Source organism: Petaurus breviceps, unplaced genomic scaffold (assembly GCF_028583685.1).
Source record: "Petaurus breviceps papuanus isolate PSGF00001 unplaced genomic scaffold, PetGlider_PUasm1.0 98, whole genome shotgun sequence".
In the NCBI taxonomy this organism is placed as follows: Eukaryota; Metazoa; Chordata; class Mammalia; order Diprotodontia; family Petauridae; genus Petaurus; species Petaurus breviceps.
In genome coordinates this window covers 50,605,678-50,621,628 of record NW_027187460.1, presented here as the reverse complement: position 1 = coordinate 50,621,628, position 15,951 = coordinate 50,605,678, and the positions used below count along the sequence as shown (strand labels likewise).

The 15,951-nt window shown below is 36.2% G+C and overlaps 1 protein-coding gene across 1 annotated transcript in view; it reads left to right on the top strand.

The window, feature by feature from the left end:
• PKHD1L1 (PKHD1 like 1) overlaps positions 1–15,951 on the top strand; it is a 222,093-nt gene that overhangs the window by 52,607 nt on the left and 153,535 nt on the right. The window contains exons 15-19 of the mRNA XM_069081363.1: positions 340–499; positions 1,218–1,353; positions 9,550–9,693; positions 10,478–10,635; positions 13,483–13,596. Coding sequence (XP_068937464.1) covers positions 340–499; positions 1,218–1,353; positions 9,550–9,693; positions 10,478–10,635; positions 13,483–13,596 — 712 coding nt within the window. The remainder of the gene's footprint in view (positions 1–339; positions 500–1,217; positions 1,354–9,549; positions 9,694–10,477; positions 10,636–13,482; positions 13,597–15,951) is intronic.

The window sequence follows — 15,951 nt, the reverse complement described above, 5'->3', positions numbered from 1 at the left end:
CATACCAAACAACATCTGGGTTTCAAAGCCGGGGGAGCTCTGGACAATGGCTAGCCCAGAGTTTCATCAAATCACAGAACACTTCTCAAAGTGAGCCCCAAAACAAAGCCTCACATCAGGGCTTATATAGCCTTCTCCTGGCTCAGAGAATGTAACAACCTTATTGAGCCATTGGCCAATCAAAAAGTATCTACTGAAAAATAAGCCTCCCATCCCAGGTTCCAGGTGCACTTTAGCCTAGGGGCAGGGAAGATCTTTAAAATTTACATTCCCATTACAAACATCTAAATATTCCTTTTGACTTTACAGCAATCAATTCACTAATTATTCCTTTTTTAGATATTACATTGAAATATTACTGCAGGAATATGGACAAAGTGCTTTTGTTGATGTTGGGTTATACCAATATAGAAATTTCTATACTGAACTTCAAACAAGAGATGCAGTAAATGAAGAGCAAGTTATTCAAACCCGTTCTATAATTGTGCAAGAAATACAGGTTTGCTATGTTTAGAGGTAACTATATTGAAAGTGGGTTTTTAGAATTTTCTATAATTTCTACTGCATAAGAAGCTACTTCTGGGGAAAGTGGTAATATAGAATTATAGAAATGTATTTAAAGACACATATTCTAGGGGCAGTTAGGTGGCACAGTGAATAGAGCACAAGCCCTGAAGTCAGGAGGACCTGAGTTCAAATCCAATTTCAGACACTTGACATTTAACTAGCTGTGTGACCTTGGGCAAGTCACAACCCCAATTGCATTGCCTTCCTCCCTCAACTCCCCCACACACATATTCCTGGCTGTTTCTTTGCCCAACTCTCTTAATATTTCAGAGTTCTAGTCAAGTCTTTAATTACTGCAAGTAACAGAAGAGGTGCCAAGCTACCCTGAAAACGTTGTTTTAACATTCATGAGCTTCTAACACCAATGAAATTATAGGTTCAAATACTATTATCTATCTACATAGATACTTACATATCTTTATATTATTTACATATCTATGTATACATTTATACATACACTCTCATAATCTGCCTGTAGATGTCTTAAAGTTAAGGATCAATAACTTGAAACAAAAGTGTACAACTTTAAAAAATATTTAAGCATTTAATTTTTTAGTATTTGCAGTAAAGTAGAATATAGAACTTTACATTTCATTTTTTACATGCTCAAAAGTAGGTTTATCTATATTTTGAGTTTTTTTTAATAATAGGTCATAACTTTGGAAAACTGGAAAACAACTAACCCAAATAATGAAATTCAGAAGATCACAGTATCCAGCCCATGTATGAAATCTAATACATGTTCATTTTACCAGTATAGCTTAATCTACAACAAGGAAAAGACAGGTGAGTTATTTTAACTAAAAATATTATGTTTTGATTCATGTATGGCTGTGTTTGAAAGAGCAACTAAATCATATTACCCAGAGAACACAATGTGCAAGATGTACCAATAAATAAAGTTGTAAAAGTGAAGTTAAGAACACCATGACTTTCAGAAGGCTCAGAAAATGTTTTCAATTGCATGTCACATGGATAACCATTTCATCAACACTATTTACCAGATTATCATTATTACATACATATATATGAATGTATATATATATGTGTGTGTGTGTGTGTGTGTGTGTGTGTGCTTGTATAATATTATATATGGCTTTGGGTGTGTATAAACACACATTTAGTCAGAAGGAAGAAATTATTGTATAAACTTCATTGCTCCTCCTTCTCATCAGCAGGTCACCCCAGATCCCATGGTGGGGGTTAGAAATTCCTTGAGGGTCCCAGCCTGAACTTATACCTAGCTAAGGCCCCATCTTCCAACCTTCTGCCAATGATGCCTTCCCCCTTTCCCCTCTTAGTCTGATGTTGAACTCTCATCCCCACCTCTGTCAGAAGGAATGCAGAATCCCAGCTTTACTTGTATGCATAAACCCATTCCCCTTTTCCAACAGTAGTGGGTCACATCAATGGAAGATATAGGCCCTAATAACTTTTGGGCCTTAACATTGGTCCCTAAAGTTGCACCGTTAGGACTTCTTGTCCTTTCCATAAGCCCTACAGCTAAACTTTCTTCCTAATGTTGTCTTCACCAATTAGCATGAGTTTCTTGAGAACAGGGGCTGTCTTCTATTTATTTTTGTATCCATAGCATTTAGGACATTGTTTGGTATATGGTAAAGGCTTAATAAATGTTTTTCATAATTTGTTCATTCATGGATCTGTAACTTCATTGGTGTGGTTACTTGTTCCATTGATGCAAAAAGTCCAATATGTACCTATGACAGAATCCAGTCTGCAACATCCCCATCAAATAGTTGTACAACCTTTGCTTATGATCCCCAAGGAAGATTCATTGCCTGCCTCAAAAGGAAGGCCATTCTACTTTTGGATAGCTCTAATGTCTAAAACTGTAATGCTTAGGGAAATTTTTCCTTATATTATACCAAAATCTTCTTCTCTTAACCTTTTGCCCATTTCTCCTACTTCTTTCTTCTGGGACCAAGCAAAATGAGTTTAATTCTTCCTCCACATAAATCTTTTATATAATTGAAGACTATACATTGGAGACAATTATCACACAGCACTCACTACCACCAACAACCCCCAAAAGGAAGGAAAGAGACAAGCATTTATTAAAAATTCCTACTACTGTTCTAGGCACCTTATAATTATCTCTTTTTATACTTACAACAACCCTACAAGATAGGTGTTATTATTATCCCCATTTGACAGTTGAGGAAAGTGAGGCAGGCAGAGGTTAAGTGGCTTACCCAGCAAGTAAGTGTCTGAGTAAGGATTTAAACTCCATCTTCCTGATTCCAGGCCCAGCACTCTATTCACTACACCACCTACTTCCTCAAAAAATTAAACTTCTCCAGGTTAAATATCCATGGTTCTTTAAAATGTTCCTTGTGTAGGATGACCTTAAGATCCTTCAGTATTTATGATTAGCATAGGTACAAATGACAAATAGGTCACAAGTGTATAGAGTGCTGAACCTGGAGTTGGGAAGACCTACATCCAAATCTGGCCTCAGACACTTACTAGCTGGGTGACCCTGGACAAGTACCTTAACATATGTTTATCTCAGTTTCTTCATCTGTAAAATAGGGATAACAATAGCACCTACCTTGTAGAGTTATTGTGAAGATTAGATGAGATAATATTTGTAAAATGCTTAGCACAGTACCTGGCACATAGTAAGGACATTTTTATTAATTATTATTATTCCAGGATGGTTAGATATTCTGTTTCAATTTCTGTTCTTCTATTTGTTATTGGGCAATATAGCTAATGGATCTAAAGTAATATTTAGAGAAAGAAAACAATCAATATTAGCTCTATATTTGTAGAAACTTCATATTAAAACTTAAGTACTTTAAGTGATTTATTTAAATAAATTTCTATATATAAGTATTGCTTGAGTGCCTATTATGTGTTGAATACTAAGCTAAGTACTATGAACATTGAAAAGCAGTAGATAACTTAAAAGCTTAGTCTTCAATACATCTAAGAAGATAAATTGCTACAGGGAAAATTTCCCTGTTTAACAAGAACCACTGAAACAAGTGAAAAATCATTTTGGGAAAAAATAGGTTTAGAGCAACATGTGACACTAAATACTTCAATTAATTAAAAAGGGATATATGACCTTATTATTAAAGGTCATGCCATAAAAAATATGAGAAGAGAACTAAAGGAAGTATATGCAAATCCTGAATCACTATGTAAATACTAGTCATCATTATTAATAGTACTATTATAGCTTGCCCTCATTAGAACTAATCTAGAGCATCGTGTTCAGTTCTGGGCACCATTGTTTAAGAAGGACATTGATATGCTGATATGCCCTCAGAAGAGGGCAACCAGAATGCTGAAAGGCCTTAAGTCCATGTCATACAAGATCAGTTGAAGGAATCAGGCATATTTAGCCCGAAAGAGCAAACATTCAGATGAGCTATGAAAGCTCTTCAAGTATTTATAGGTCTATAATATAGAGAAGAGATTATATTTTTGTCTATTTGCCCATCAGAAACAGAACCAGAAGCAATGAGGAGAAGTTGTGAAGAGTCAAATTTAGGTTTGATATCAGGAAAAATATGGTATCAGAGCTGCCCCAAAATGGAATAAAGTATTTCAAGCAGTGGTTGGCTTCTCCTCCTTAATCTTCAAGTAAAGGTTGGACAATCACTTGTTGGGTGTATTTTAATGGAGATAATTTTCATGAATAGGTTGGATTATATGGCTTCTGAGGTCATTTCAAACTCTCAAATTTTGTGAAAATGAAAAGCTCTTACACTAACAAAATCAATGCAGCTGGTATAAAAAAGAAAGGTATTGAAGGGTGACAAATCTTTTCATCATCTATTTCAAGGTGTCTGAAATCCACAACATATAGGGACCTAACATAAATATATAAAGTCAAGAGATATTCCCCAATAAATAAGTGTTCAAAAAACATGCAGTTCTCAAATGAAGAGCAGCAAACTATTAGCAATGATATGAAAGATTGTTCCAAGTTACTAATAAGGTAATTATAATCTGTTCTGAGGTTTTAACTCATACTCAGTAAGCTTACAAAGACCACAAAAATGGAAATAGTCAATGTTGGAGGGGCTTTGGTAGGACTATGAATTGGTCTAATCATTTTGGAAAGCAATTCGAAATTATGCAAAAAAATTTTGATTAAAACTTCCATGCCCTTTTACTGAGAGATTCCATTGCCAGGTATATGTTTCAAGGAGGTCAAAGATAGAAAGAAAGGTCCAATAAACATCAACATATTCACAGTAGTATCTTTTGTATTAACAATGAAAATGGAAATAGTAAATGCTCATCAATTGAAAGTGAATAAATATTTAGGTAATGGAGATATAATAACTATGTGTCATTCTGAGGACCATAGGAAGACATATAAACTGATGCAAGGTGATGAAAATAGAATCAGTAAGAAAATATAAACAATAAATGAATGAATAAAAAGTATTTATTGTTTGCTGTGTTTCTAAGTACCATGTTAAGCACTAAGAATACATATACAAAAGTGATGGTTCTTGTGTAATATAAACAAGGAATTTATATTCTAATTGAGGAGATAACCCTTATATGGGAATGATGGCCAAAAAGGGCATTTTCTTCTGGAAAGTCACAAAGACAGTGAGGAAAGCAAGAGGGCAATACATTGCCCTGCCGTTTCTGGAGAGGCATGTTGTAATCTAATCATAGTTTTCAGAGCAAGGGGAGGAAATGTGCAGTGTGTGTGTGTGTGTGTGTGTGTGTGTGTGTGTGTGTGTGTGGTAGGTAGGATTAGGGGTGGGAATGGGGAATAGAATGATCTTTTAGCAGGGCAGAAAATGGCCAGGGTGAAGATGAGGGTACTTGATCCCAGGCAGTGTAGTTGAGTAGCTTAACTTGTCTGGGACATAGTTTTTAGTGGTCCTAGGCCCAAATTGGAAGATAAAACAGCAACACTAATAGCAGAAGTAAAATATCTGGTATAAAGATAGGGGTGCATGTTCTCTGGGAATACTTTAGCTTGTAATGACTACTGCAATGCAACTGGAAAGAACTATAAAAGAAAACTGAAATCTATGAAATTATAATCACTAAACTTGGCCTCAGAAAATAGATGAGATCATTTAGTTCCTTTGTTTTCAAGGGTGTGGAACTGCTGGTCTGGAATATTACATACTCTTGTAGCAGCAAACACCCTACCATACCCAGGGTGGCTGCCAACACAAGTTTTTAGATCTGCTTTTCTAAAGGAAAGCAACTCAAAATGGGTTAACAATCTTCCTTTAATCAAACATATGTCATTTATGTAGTTCAGGGGGAAAAGGTCAGCACCCTGAACTTCAGAGAATACGGAAGTTACAAGCAGACAAAAAATACAGACAGAGAAACATCACAATACAGGCTTCCAACTGTCTGACCATTACATCCATACCTAGTCAGTAACCAGAGAGGGAAGCACCAACATCTAGGTTTTCAAAGCCAGGGGGCTCAATGACTGCCCAGAATCTCATCTGGTCAAATCATACAACTCTTCTCAAAGTGAGCACAAAGAAAAGCCTCACATCAGGGTAAATATAGCCTTCTTCTGGATCAGAGAATGTCACAACCCTCAGGCTCCATGTGACCACATTGAACCTAGTAGGGGGCTAAGTTTATTTTTAAATCAAGGAAGGTTCTCAGAGTCACTTAAGCCTATCAAGGGCCTAGGTGCAGGGAAGATCTTAAATTCCCATTCCCATAAGAACTCTGCTGGTATGTTGGTTTGTTTTGTTGAACTATGTTTTTTCTTCATTTTAATTTTTTTCCTTTTATAAGGTAAGGAAATATTTAGGTAAAAGAGGGAAGGGGAATATATTTAGAAATGATGGTGACATAAAATTAGAATTTAGCAAAAAATAAATTAAGAAAAGGAAAACAGTAAGCTCCCACAAGCCTCTAACAGCTTCATTAAAGAGCCCAAACCAACATACACAAAACAATTACAAGCACCATAGAATTTTCCAATACAAGTCTTACAGATACTGAGGCTCCCTAAGAGTCTACCCAGAATCTTTACTCATGGGAGTCAAGAAGGTGAAAACAGGACCTCTGCGCGGCTCCGGCTCCCACCACCTCCAATTCATGTAAAAGGTGACTCTGAGCAAACTTTGGAGCTACAGAACCCACAAAATGACACAGAGAAGCTAAACTCCCTCTGAGGACAGCTCAGCAGGCCGGCAGGCATTGGCCAGCACACTCTGGGAGTCCACACCAGCCCCCAGAACCCAGTTTTAGCCCCAGGGCAGGCCTGACCAACCACCGGCTGGAAGGACTCCAGATCATCAGCAGCTGTGGCAGTCCAGAATTATCAACACATAGATGCTAAGGACAAAGTGAGAGGTCAGTGCAGTATGGACTTTGGGACCCAGTAGTTGGGAATGCATTGGCTTTTGCCCCTGGGCGAGAAGCCTCTGAGGGCTGCAGTACAGCCATGTGGCAGCTTCAGCTCCTGGCCTGCAGAGTGTAGGAGGTTCCAAGCAACCAGTCTGAGGGGTAATCGCTCTTGCTTTAACCTGCTTAGATCTGGAATGCAGTCTAGGGTGGAAGTCCTGGGGTGTGTGTCCAGCTTGCCAGAGTGTGTGGAGGCTTCAGCAAGGACACCCAACTAATACCTCCAGCAGCTGAGAAAACCCCAGCATTTGGTACAAAGCTCCCCTGTCTGGTAGCAGAGTCCTACTGTGGCAAAAACCCCAAAAGTCAAGTAATTGAGTGGCAAAATGAGCAGGCAAAGGAAGCAAACCAAGCAAAGCAATCCAACATTAGACTCCTATTTTGAGGACAAAAGGGATCAAAGCATGGAACAGGAGGAAGACAGTGAAGTCAGAACTCCTGAACCAAAAGCTTCCAAGAAAAATACAAGCTGGTTACAGGCCATAGAGGACCTTAAGAAGCAGATAAGAAAAGTGGAGGAAAAATTGGGAAGAGAAATGAGAACGATGCAAGAAAATTATGAAAGGAGAGTCAACAGCCTGACTGAGGAAAATAACACCTTAAAAAATAGACTAACTCAAATGGCAAAAGAGATTCTAAAAGGCAATGAGGAGAAGAATGCCTTCAAAAGCCGAATTTGCCAGATGGAAAAAGAATCTCAAAAGTTCAATGAGGAGAATCATTGCTTCAGAATTAGATTGGAGCAAATGGAAGATAATGACTTGATGAGAAATCAAGATTCTGTTAAACAATCCAAACAACTGAAAGAATAGAAGGCAATGTGAAATATCTCATGGGAAAAAACACTGACCTGGAAAATAGATCCAGGAGAGATAATTTAAAAATTATTGGACTACCTGAAATCCATGATCAAAGTAAGAACCTAGAAATCATCCTCCAAGAAATTCTCAAAGAAAACTGCCCTGATGTTTTAGAACCAGAGGGCAAAATAAAGGTTGAAAGAATCTACTGATCACCTCCTGAAAATGATCCCAAAAAGAAAACTCCTGGGAATATTATAGCCAGGTTCTGAAATTCCCAGATCAAGGAGAGAATATTACAAGCAGCCAGGAAGAAACAATTTGAATATTGTGGAAACAAAATCAGGATAACTCAGGATCTGGCAGCTTCTGCACTGAGGGATCAAAGGACTTGGAATATGATATTCTGGAGGGCAAAGGAGCTGGGATTAAAACCAAGAATCACCTACCCAGCAAAACTGAGTATCATATTTCAGTGGAAAATATGGTCATTCAGTGGAATAGAGGACTTTCAAGCATTCTTGATGAAAAAAACCAGAGTTGAATAGAAAATTTGACATTCAGATACAAGAAGCAAGAGAAGCATGAGAAGGTAAAGAGGGAAAAGAAATCATAAGGAGCTTATCAAATTTGAACTATTAACATTCCTACATGGAAAAACAATAATTGTAACTGATGAAACTTTTCTCAGTATGAAAATAGTTGAAGGGAATATATATATATATATATATATATATATATATATATATACATACACACATAGATATATATGAGGGTATATAGGCATATGAATACATATGTTAATGTGTGTATATATGTTTACAAGTATACATAGATAGCAGGCACAGGACCAATTTAATAGGAAGGGATGATACTTAAAAGGTGAAATTAAGAGGTGAGAGAGGAATATAATAAGAGGAGATGGGGAGAGACAGAATGGGGTAAACTATCTCATATAGAAGAGGCAAGGGAAAATGGTTACAATGGAAGGGAAGAATAGGAAGGCAAAAGGGAATGGGTCAACCTTATTCTCATTGAATTTGGCTCAGGGAGGAAATCACATACACATTAAATAGGGTATCTCACCCTACAGGAGAGTATGGGGGAAGGGGATGAGAGGGGGGATGATGGAAGGGAGGGCAAGCTGTGGGGAGGGAAGTTGGAATCACCCACTTTTGAAAAGGAATAGGATCAAAGTAGAGAATAGAACAAGTGGGAAGTGGGATAGGAGGGAGGGAAATATTGTCAGTCTTTTACAATATATCTTCTATGTTAATGTTTTGCATTAGTTACACATGTACAACCTATACTGAATTGCTTATCTTCCCAGTAAGTGTGGGTGACAAGGGAGGAAGGGAGTGAATCTAGAAATCCACCATCCCCTACTGGAAAAGTCGAAAGGTGTATGGGAGAAGATATGGGAGAGAGCAGATTGGAAGAGGGGATATCCTGTGGGACTGCTATTTTGGGGCGGTGGGTAGGGGAAAAATGGGGAGAAAATTTGTAACTCAAAATCTGGCAGAAATGAATGATGTAAATCAGAAGTTAATAAAGCATTTGAAAAAGAAAAGAAAAAGAAAACAAAAAGAAGAAAAAGAGTCCACCCAATATGGTGAAACTTTTAATAAACTTTGCTTTTCTTGGACTGAAAAATAAAAACAATTACAGACCACACCTTGAGGAGATGATAAATTGTATGGTAGTGACTACTCATGCTTCAGAACAGAAAAAAAAAATCTGTGAGCTGCAGTAGTTGAGGAAGGAGTCAACTACTCTTTTATTCCTCTTCCTATAGTTCTGCTACCTGCTGATGCTTCAGATGCTGCCATGGAGTCAGCTTTAAATGCTCTGTTGTCTATACAACCTGATGTGGTTCATGTGGTAAGAAAAGAAGGCAACCAGAGCTATGTTTATACTGTAACCTTTAAATCAGCCAGAGGTGAGTATGGAGATTATTTTGTCCCTGCTCTAAGCTCTAGTTACAAAGCACCAAATGTATGTCATGTTTAGCCCTGGTAATAGCTATAGAAACATGGAGTGAAAGAATCTGATCCATAACCTGATTGATAAAAACATTTTGTAGGGGAGGCTAGGTGGCACAGTGAATAGAGCACTGGCCCTGGAATCAGGAGGACCTGAGTTCAAATCTGACCTCAGACACTTCACACTAGCTGTGACTTAACCCCAATTGCCTTACCTTCCCCCCTATTCAAAAAAACCAACAACAACACTTTGCTTACCTTTTCAGGGAGAACTGCATAACTCATCCATTATTTTTGGGTTTGTTTTTGCTGTTGCTTTTTTTTTCCTGCAAGCAATTTGTATTTTCATGATTTTTCAAGAAATTCATAATCCAACCTAAACCAATAAATATGAGATGAATTCCAAAAGTGTGTAACATAGTATGAACATTCTAATTTGTTGGCAAATTATAATCTGATTTTGCCAAGCAATGTAGATGACTGTTTTATGAGCTCTTTCATATTTGTCTTTTATATTACATTCTTTGCATTGTATTTTTCTTAAAATAGAATCCTAATTATTATCTTTCTTCTGTTGTATCTCATAATAATGTTATCAAGAGTAATAACAAATTCTTACATTTACATATTGCTTTGGAGTTTATAGTGTGTTTTTTTTCATATCCTTTTGTGTGTTATGATCTATTATGTAACTTCCAATAAATAAAATGATTCTTTTAAGAGTTCAACACTTTTTTATAGGTGATTTTGATCTGATCACTTATGAGGTACTTGAAGGGAGAAACATCACAGTGGATATTGTTGAACAATTCAAAGGAATACCCAGTTTGGATACTTTCACATTGACTTGGGATGGCATTTCTTCTAAGCCTCTCCCTCCTTGGTCATCAGAAAATGAGGTTTGTTGTGGAAACTTGAAGTGTAGAATATTGTTAGTTACGTCAGTAAAAACTTGGCCATGACCTGCAGTTTGATGCTTTAGTTCCCTTAGGATCATGGGAATTATAGCTATAACTGAGTGTTGGAAGTCATCTTGTCAAATTCCCTCACTTTGCAAATGAGAAAACAGAGGACCAGAGAACTGAAACAACTTCTATTCTTGAACTGTTATTTTGTAAACAAAATTTTTCCTCATTCATAATCCATTTTGACATCATTCTGGTTAATTTCACTTTTATCTTAAGTTATTTAATAGAAAACCTTGTTAATTTTAATGTATATTGCTGAAAATATTTTAAAATCTCATTTATAAGTCACTAATCAACAATGTGGAATATGTTCTCACTTATAAAATGGTGTTTATGTCCAGTGAAGCCCATTTAGCCCACAATATAGCTTGGCTAAAGTAGCCATCAAAAAGACCTAAGGGAAAGACATCAACAACTGGGAAGGCCCTTTGAGCTAGGTGTTCATAAGTTAGAGAAATTTATACCCTCAATATTCCTAAGTCAAAAACTTCCTATGTAAGAGTGGAATTTAATTTTTTTATGATATTGATGATTCTACAATGCTTCAGAAAGCTACACATGTTTATTGTTTTATAGTATTACCAATGTAAATATAAAGAGGATCAGAGACTTTTTAAATGCATAGTGACTTCTGGCCATATCCTAGAAGTTATTTTTCAATAAATCCTGGCTATGAGTTTATTATGTTCTCTATTTCTCCTAAAAAGGGACTGCAGTTTATATTTTCCTGGTCATTTGAGGGATTTTGTGGGGTTTAGATTGATTGAGGCTTTAGTACATGAATTTGTTTTCAGAATGTTTCTGCCTTTTCTCAGAGAGAAAAAATGAATCAAACTCTTTAATTTTACAGTGGCACCTGTTTTGAACAAACTGATTAATCAGTTTGACTAGGGAATGGGATATGGCAGTGTAATTTTCTGATTAACTGAGGGTAACTGCTTTTTATGCCTATGATGAAAATACAGCACATCAAAAATATTATTTGGCTCTGATCTCCAGAAAACTCCCATAATGAAAATATTTCCCCATGAAAATTCAATTTACCCTCTTTCTGAAGTACCTCCAGTAAACTAGGTTTTTTTTCAGTTGAAAATGAGAAAAAAAAATCAGTATTTACCTAATGACTGCATTTACAATCGACTCTCATCTGTTGTTTATTTTTTCTTTTTGGCCTATTATAAAACTAATTCTTGCATGTATTTATACCTTAAAAAACTAAAGTTTTCAATTTTAAAAAAGTCCCACTAGATTTAGTATATAGTATACACTTAGTATAGTGTAACCAGTTACACGGAGACAGATTTTGTGGACAAGAATGTCTGTCATTCGAAACTGGACCTTGATGGCTTTAATGGACATTTCATAGTCTTTCTAATTGACTTCTTAAGTATTTTAATTTTCTTTGAACTGTTGCATACCCAGCTTTTGAGCATAAAACTTCTGCCCTCCAAAAATACTTACTACCTTTAAATAATGCAAACAACTGCAGAGTTCCAGGAGTTTGTGTGGCAACTAATTGAAGCTTTATTATATATTGAAGCATTTGACATTTGATAATTGAAAGAAACTGTGGACCTATCTAGTGTCACTGAAAAAAAAATACTTGAAAAAAGGTATTGGTATATTAGATTTCTTGCCACCCAAACTTATTTTCCAATATCCCTCCCCTCCCTTTTTTTTTTTTTTACCATGTTGTGACCTTATACTGACATCACTAAATATATTGTATGTTTTGACTTAGTCTAAGAAGCATATTGAATTCATAGAATTTCTTTAATTCACTCACTGCCATGGATATATTGACACATTAGCTGCGCTTAATCTTCATCATAATCAGTTTACTTTTGCTCATGACTGAGAATTTCTAGGCAAGATGTGTCTCACAAATGGCATTGCCTTTGAACCTATAAAACCATCTTTTTCTACTTGTTCATTTGCCTCTGGGGAAAATTGGATTCCACCTTCCACAGAAAACCATTCCCAGCCTTACCCTCTGAGATTACTTCTCATCTACTCTGTATTTCTTGTATATGCCTAGTTATTGATGTGTTGCCTTCCCAGAAGAATGTAAATTGGATGACAGTAGGGACTATTTTTTTTTTTACTTTATTCATCTCTTTAGCACTTAGTACCATGTAAGTACTTAATAAATGCTCACTGGCAGCCTGACCTCTATTTGTGAAAATTTCTTTATGTTTTTTGGTTTCTTTGAAACAAGAATGTCAGTGTGAAGGGGGTTCAATTCCCCTGGTATTATGTCAATATGTAATCTGTTGGACATTGACATTAAGAGTACCAACAGTTAAATGAATATTTGTAGACAGAAAACTTAAATGATTCTTAACATCTTTTCTCTTTTCTGCTCCCCTGCCCCTATTATTGTAGAAATAGAAAGACTAAGGGTCATTTTGTATTTTTTTAAATTTCACAGATTACTCTAGCCAAAAAGAAACTCAAAACCTATAGTCAATCTTCTGGATATAAGCCTCTGTATGAACCTTGGTAGGAGTACCTAGTTAAGATGGTTCCTGGATAAATAAACAAATAGTATAAGTCTACATTCCAAGTCTTTTTACCTTTGAAGAACTCTGCGCCACATCAAAGATTAAAGTAGGACATTAATAGAAACTGAATATGATATTTAAGAATTAATAAAAATGAAACAAGAACCTGAAAATAACTTGGAAATGTAACTAATTCTAGAGTACTAATATATGAAATCACTACATGTCTTACAGCAATCTTTATGATCAATTATTTGTGTTTATATTGTTCTAGGTTCAAGCAGCAATGGAAGAAATGGTTAGTGCCAAATGTCCAAAAGAAATTGCACACCTTAAGGAAGATTTTATTGTGAAGTACTTCAAAGATTATGAAACTGATTTCAGCATGGTAGGGAATACTTTATGAATTTTGGGACAAACAAATGATATAGAATTCATACATGGAATTTAGTGATTTAATTGTTAGCAGTTTCTTTTCTTTTCATTTCTTTGTATTTGTCTTAACAATCATTCCTGGGAAAAAATGCCACAATATTTTTCAGCACAAGATTGTCTCACATACCTTCAAAGGCTTCCAAAGATCCATTTTCTTTTTTTATGTTATAATGTTCTTTTTGATATTTGAGGTAAATTTGAAAGTGGTGATCCCTATTTTTGTGATAGGAGAGAAGATAAAAAGACCAATGTGCAACTTTAATACCATGGAGTAAACACTGTAATCCCACTTTTTAATTTTGCAGCTCCATTTTAGCACACATATATTTTTTTAATTTATTACTGGCTAACTTAGGCCTCAGATTATTGTTGTCTTTTTCAGGTTTCAAGATCGCACTATTTCTACATGCTTATTAGTCTCCAAACCACAGGCCCATGGCAAGAGAAAGACTACAGAGTTTTTCTTAACTTTATAGTTTAAGCCTTTATAGTCTTCACAGTTATAAAGATGGAAAAGACCTAAGAAACTATCTAGTCCAGCTTTCTTATTTTATGAATCAGGAAATTGAGGCCCAGGATGTTGTGACTTGTCCAAGGTGATAGAGGTGGTGGCAAGCTACAAGATAGAATATGAATGGAGGCTTTCTGACTCCAGAGTCAGTCTTCTTCCTAGTTTGCCACCGATTTTGATACTTATTCATGACAGCACGCAATACTCTTAGTTATTTAAAGATTTTCTATGATGCACTACAAGGCAATACACAGTTTTAGGAGAAAGGGATAGCAGCACAGAATATCTGGAAGAAAATATGAACTATCTGCAGTTATTAGTCATAGTTTAATTCTGCTTCCCCATCAGCTATTGACTAATAGCTCACAATTATATAATCCTTTAAGGTTTGCAAAGTACTTTACATATATTTTGTCATTTGGTCTTTGCAATATCCCTGTGAAGTCGGTGCTATTATTATACATTTTGCAAATGAAGAAATAGAAGCTAACTGGTCCAGGGTCACATAGGTTTTTTTGTTTTTTGGGGTTTTTTTTTGCCTTTTGGAGGGCAATTGGGGTTAAATAACTTGCCCAAGGTTACACGGCTAGTTTTTTTGTGTTATGTATCTGAGGCAGGAACCAAACTCAGGTCCTCCCAACTCCAGGGCTGGCGCTTTACTCATTGCACCACCTAACCGCCCCTGGTCACATAGGTCTTATCTGTCAGAGGCAGGATTAAAATTATGTCTTCCTGACCCCAGCTTCCCTTTAATTCTACCCTTTGTAGTCAAACAGAACAAGTTGCATTCTTTTTCCACATAACAGCAATTCCAACACTTGAGGGTAGCAATTATTAGCTCCCTAAATCTTTTCTTCTCCAGACTAAATGTCCTCAGTTCCTCCAAACAATCTTCATTTATTATAGGCTCAAAGCACTTCTCAATTTTGACTGTACTCTTTGGGATACTTTTCAACTTATTAATGTCCTTCCTACAATGTGACCTCCAGAAATGAAAATAATACTTTGAAAATGGCCTGATCAGGGCAAACTACAGTTAGAGCTATCAATTCCCATGTTCCAAATGCTCTGCTTCTTTTGCTGTTGCAAAAATTGAATTTTTTTTTTGTTCAGTCATTTCGGTCATGAGTGACTCTTTAGTAACCACATTTGGGGTTTTCTTGGCAAAGATACTGAAGTAGTTTGTCATTTCCTTATCCAATTCATTTTAAAGATGAGGAAATAGAGGCCAACAGGGTTAAGTAACTTGCCCAGAATCACACAACAAATAAGTATCTGAGTCCAGATTTGAACTCAGGAAAATGAATCTCCTGATTCCAGGCCTAGTTCTCTATCCACTCTACCACCTAGCATTAACTTTTTTGGTTTCCATGTCATACTGTGTCATATTATGTTTGCAGTTTACTAAAATCCTAGATCACAGTATCATGGACTTCGTAGTACTAGAAGAAACTTTATGAGGTGGCTAGATGGTGCAGTGAATAGAGCTCCGGCCCTGGAGTTAGGAGGACCTAAATTCAAATTTGGCCTCAGACACTTAACACTTACTAGCTGTGTGACCTTGGTCAAGTCACTTAACCCCAATTGCCCTGCCTTTCCCCCTACCAAACAAAATTTTAAAAAAAAGAAGAGACTTTAGAGAGCATTGAGCCCAACCTCTTCATTTTACAGAAGGGAGAAAACTGATACCTAGAGAGATTAAATTGTTTGCCCAAGGTCATACACCTTCTAAAATGCAGAGGTAGGATTTGAATCCGATTCCTATAACTCTAAATCCAACATTCTCCCTAGTGTTCC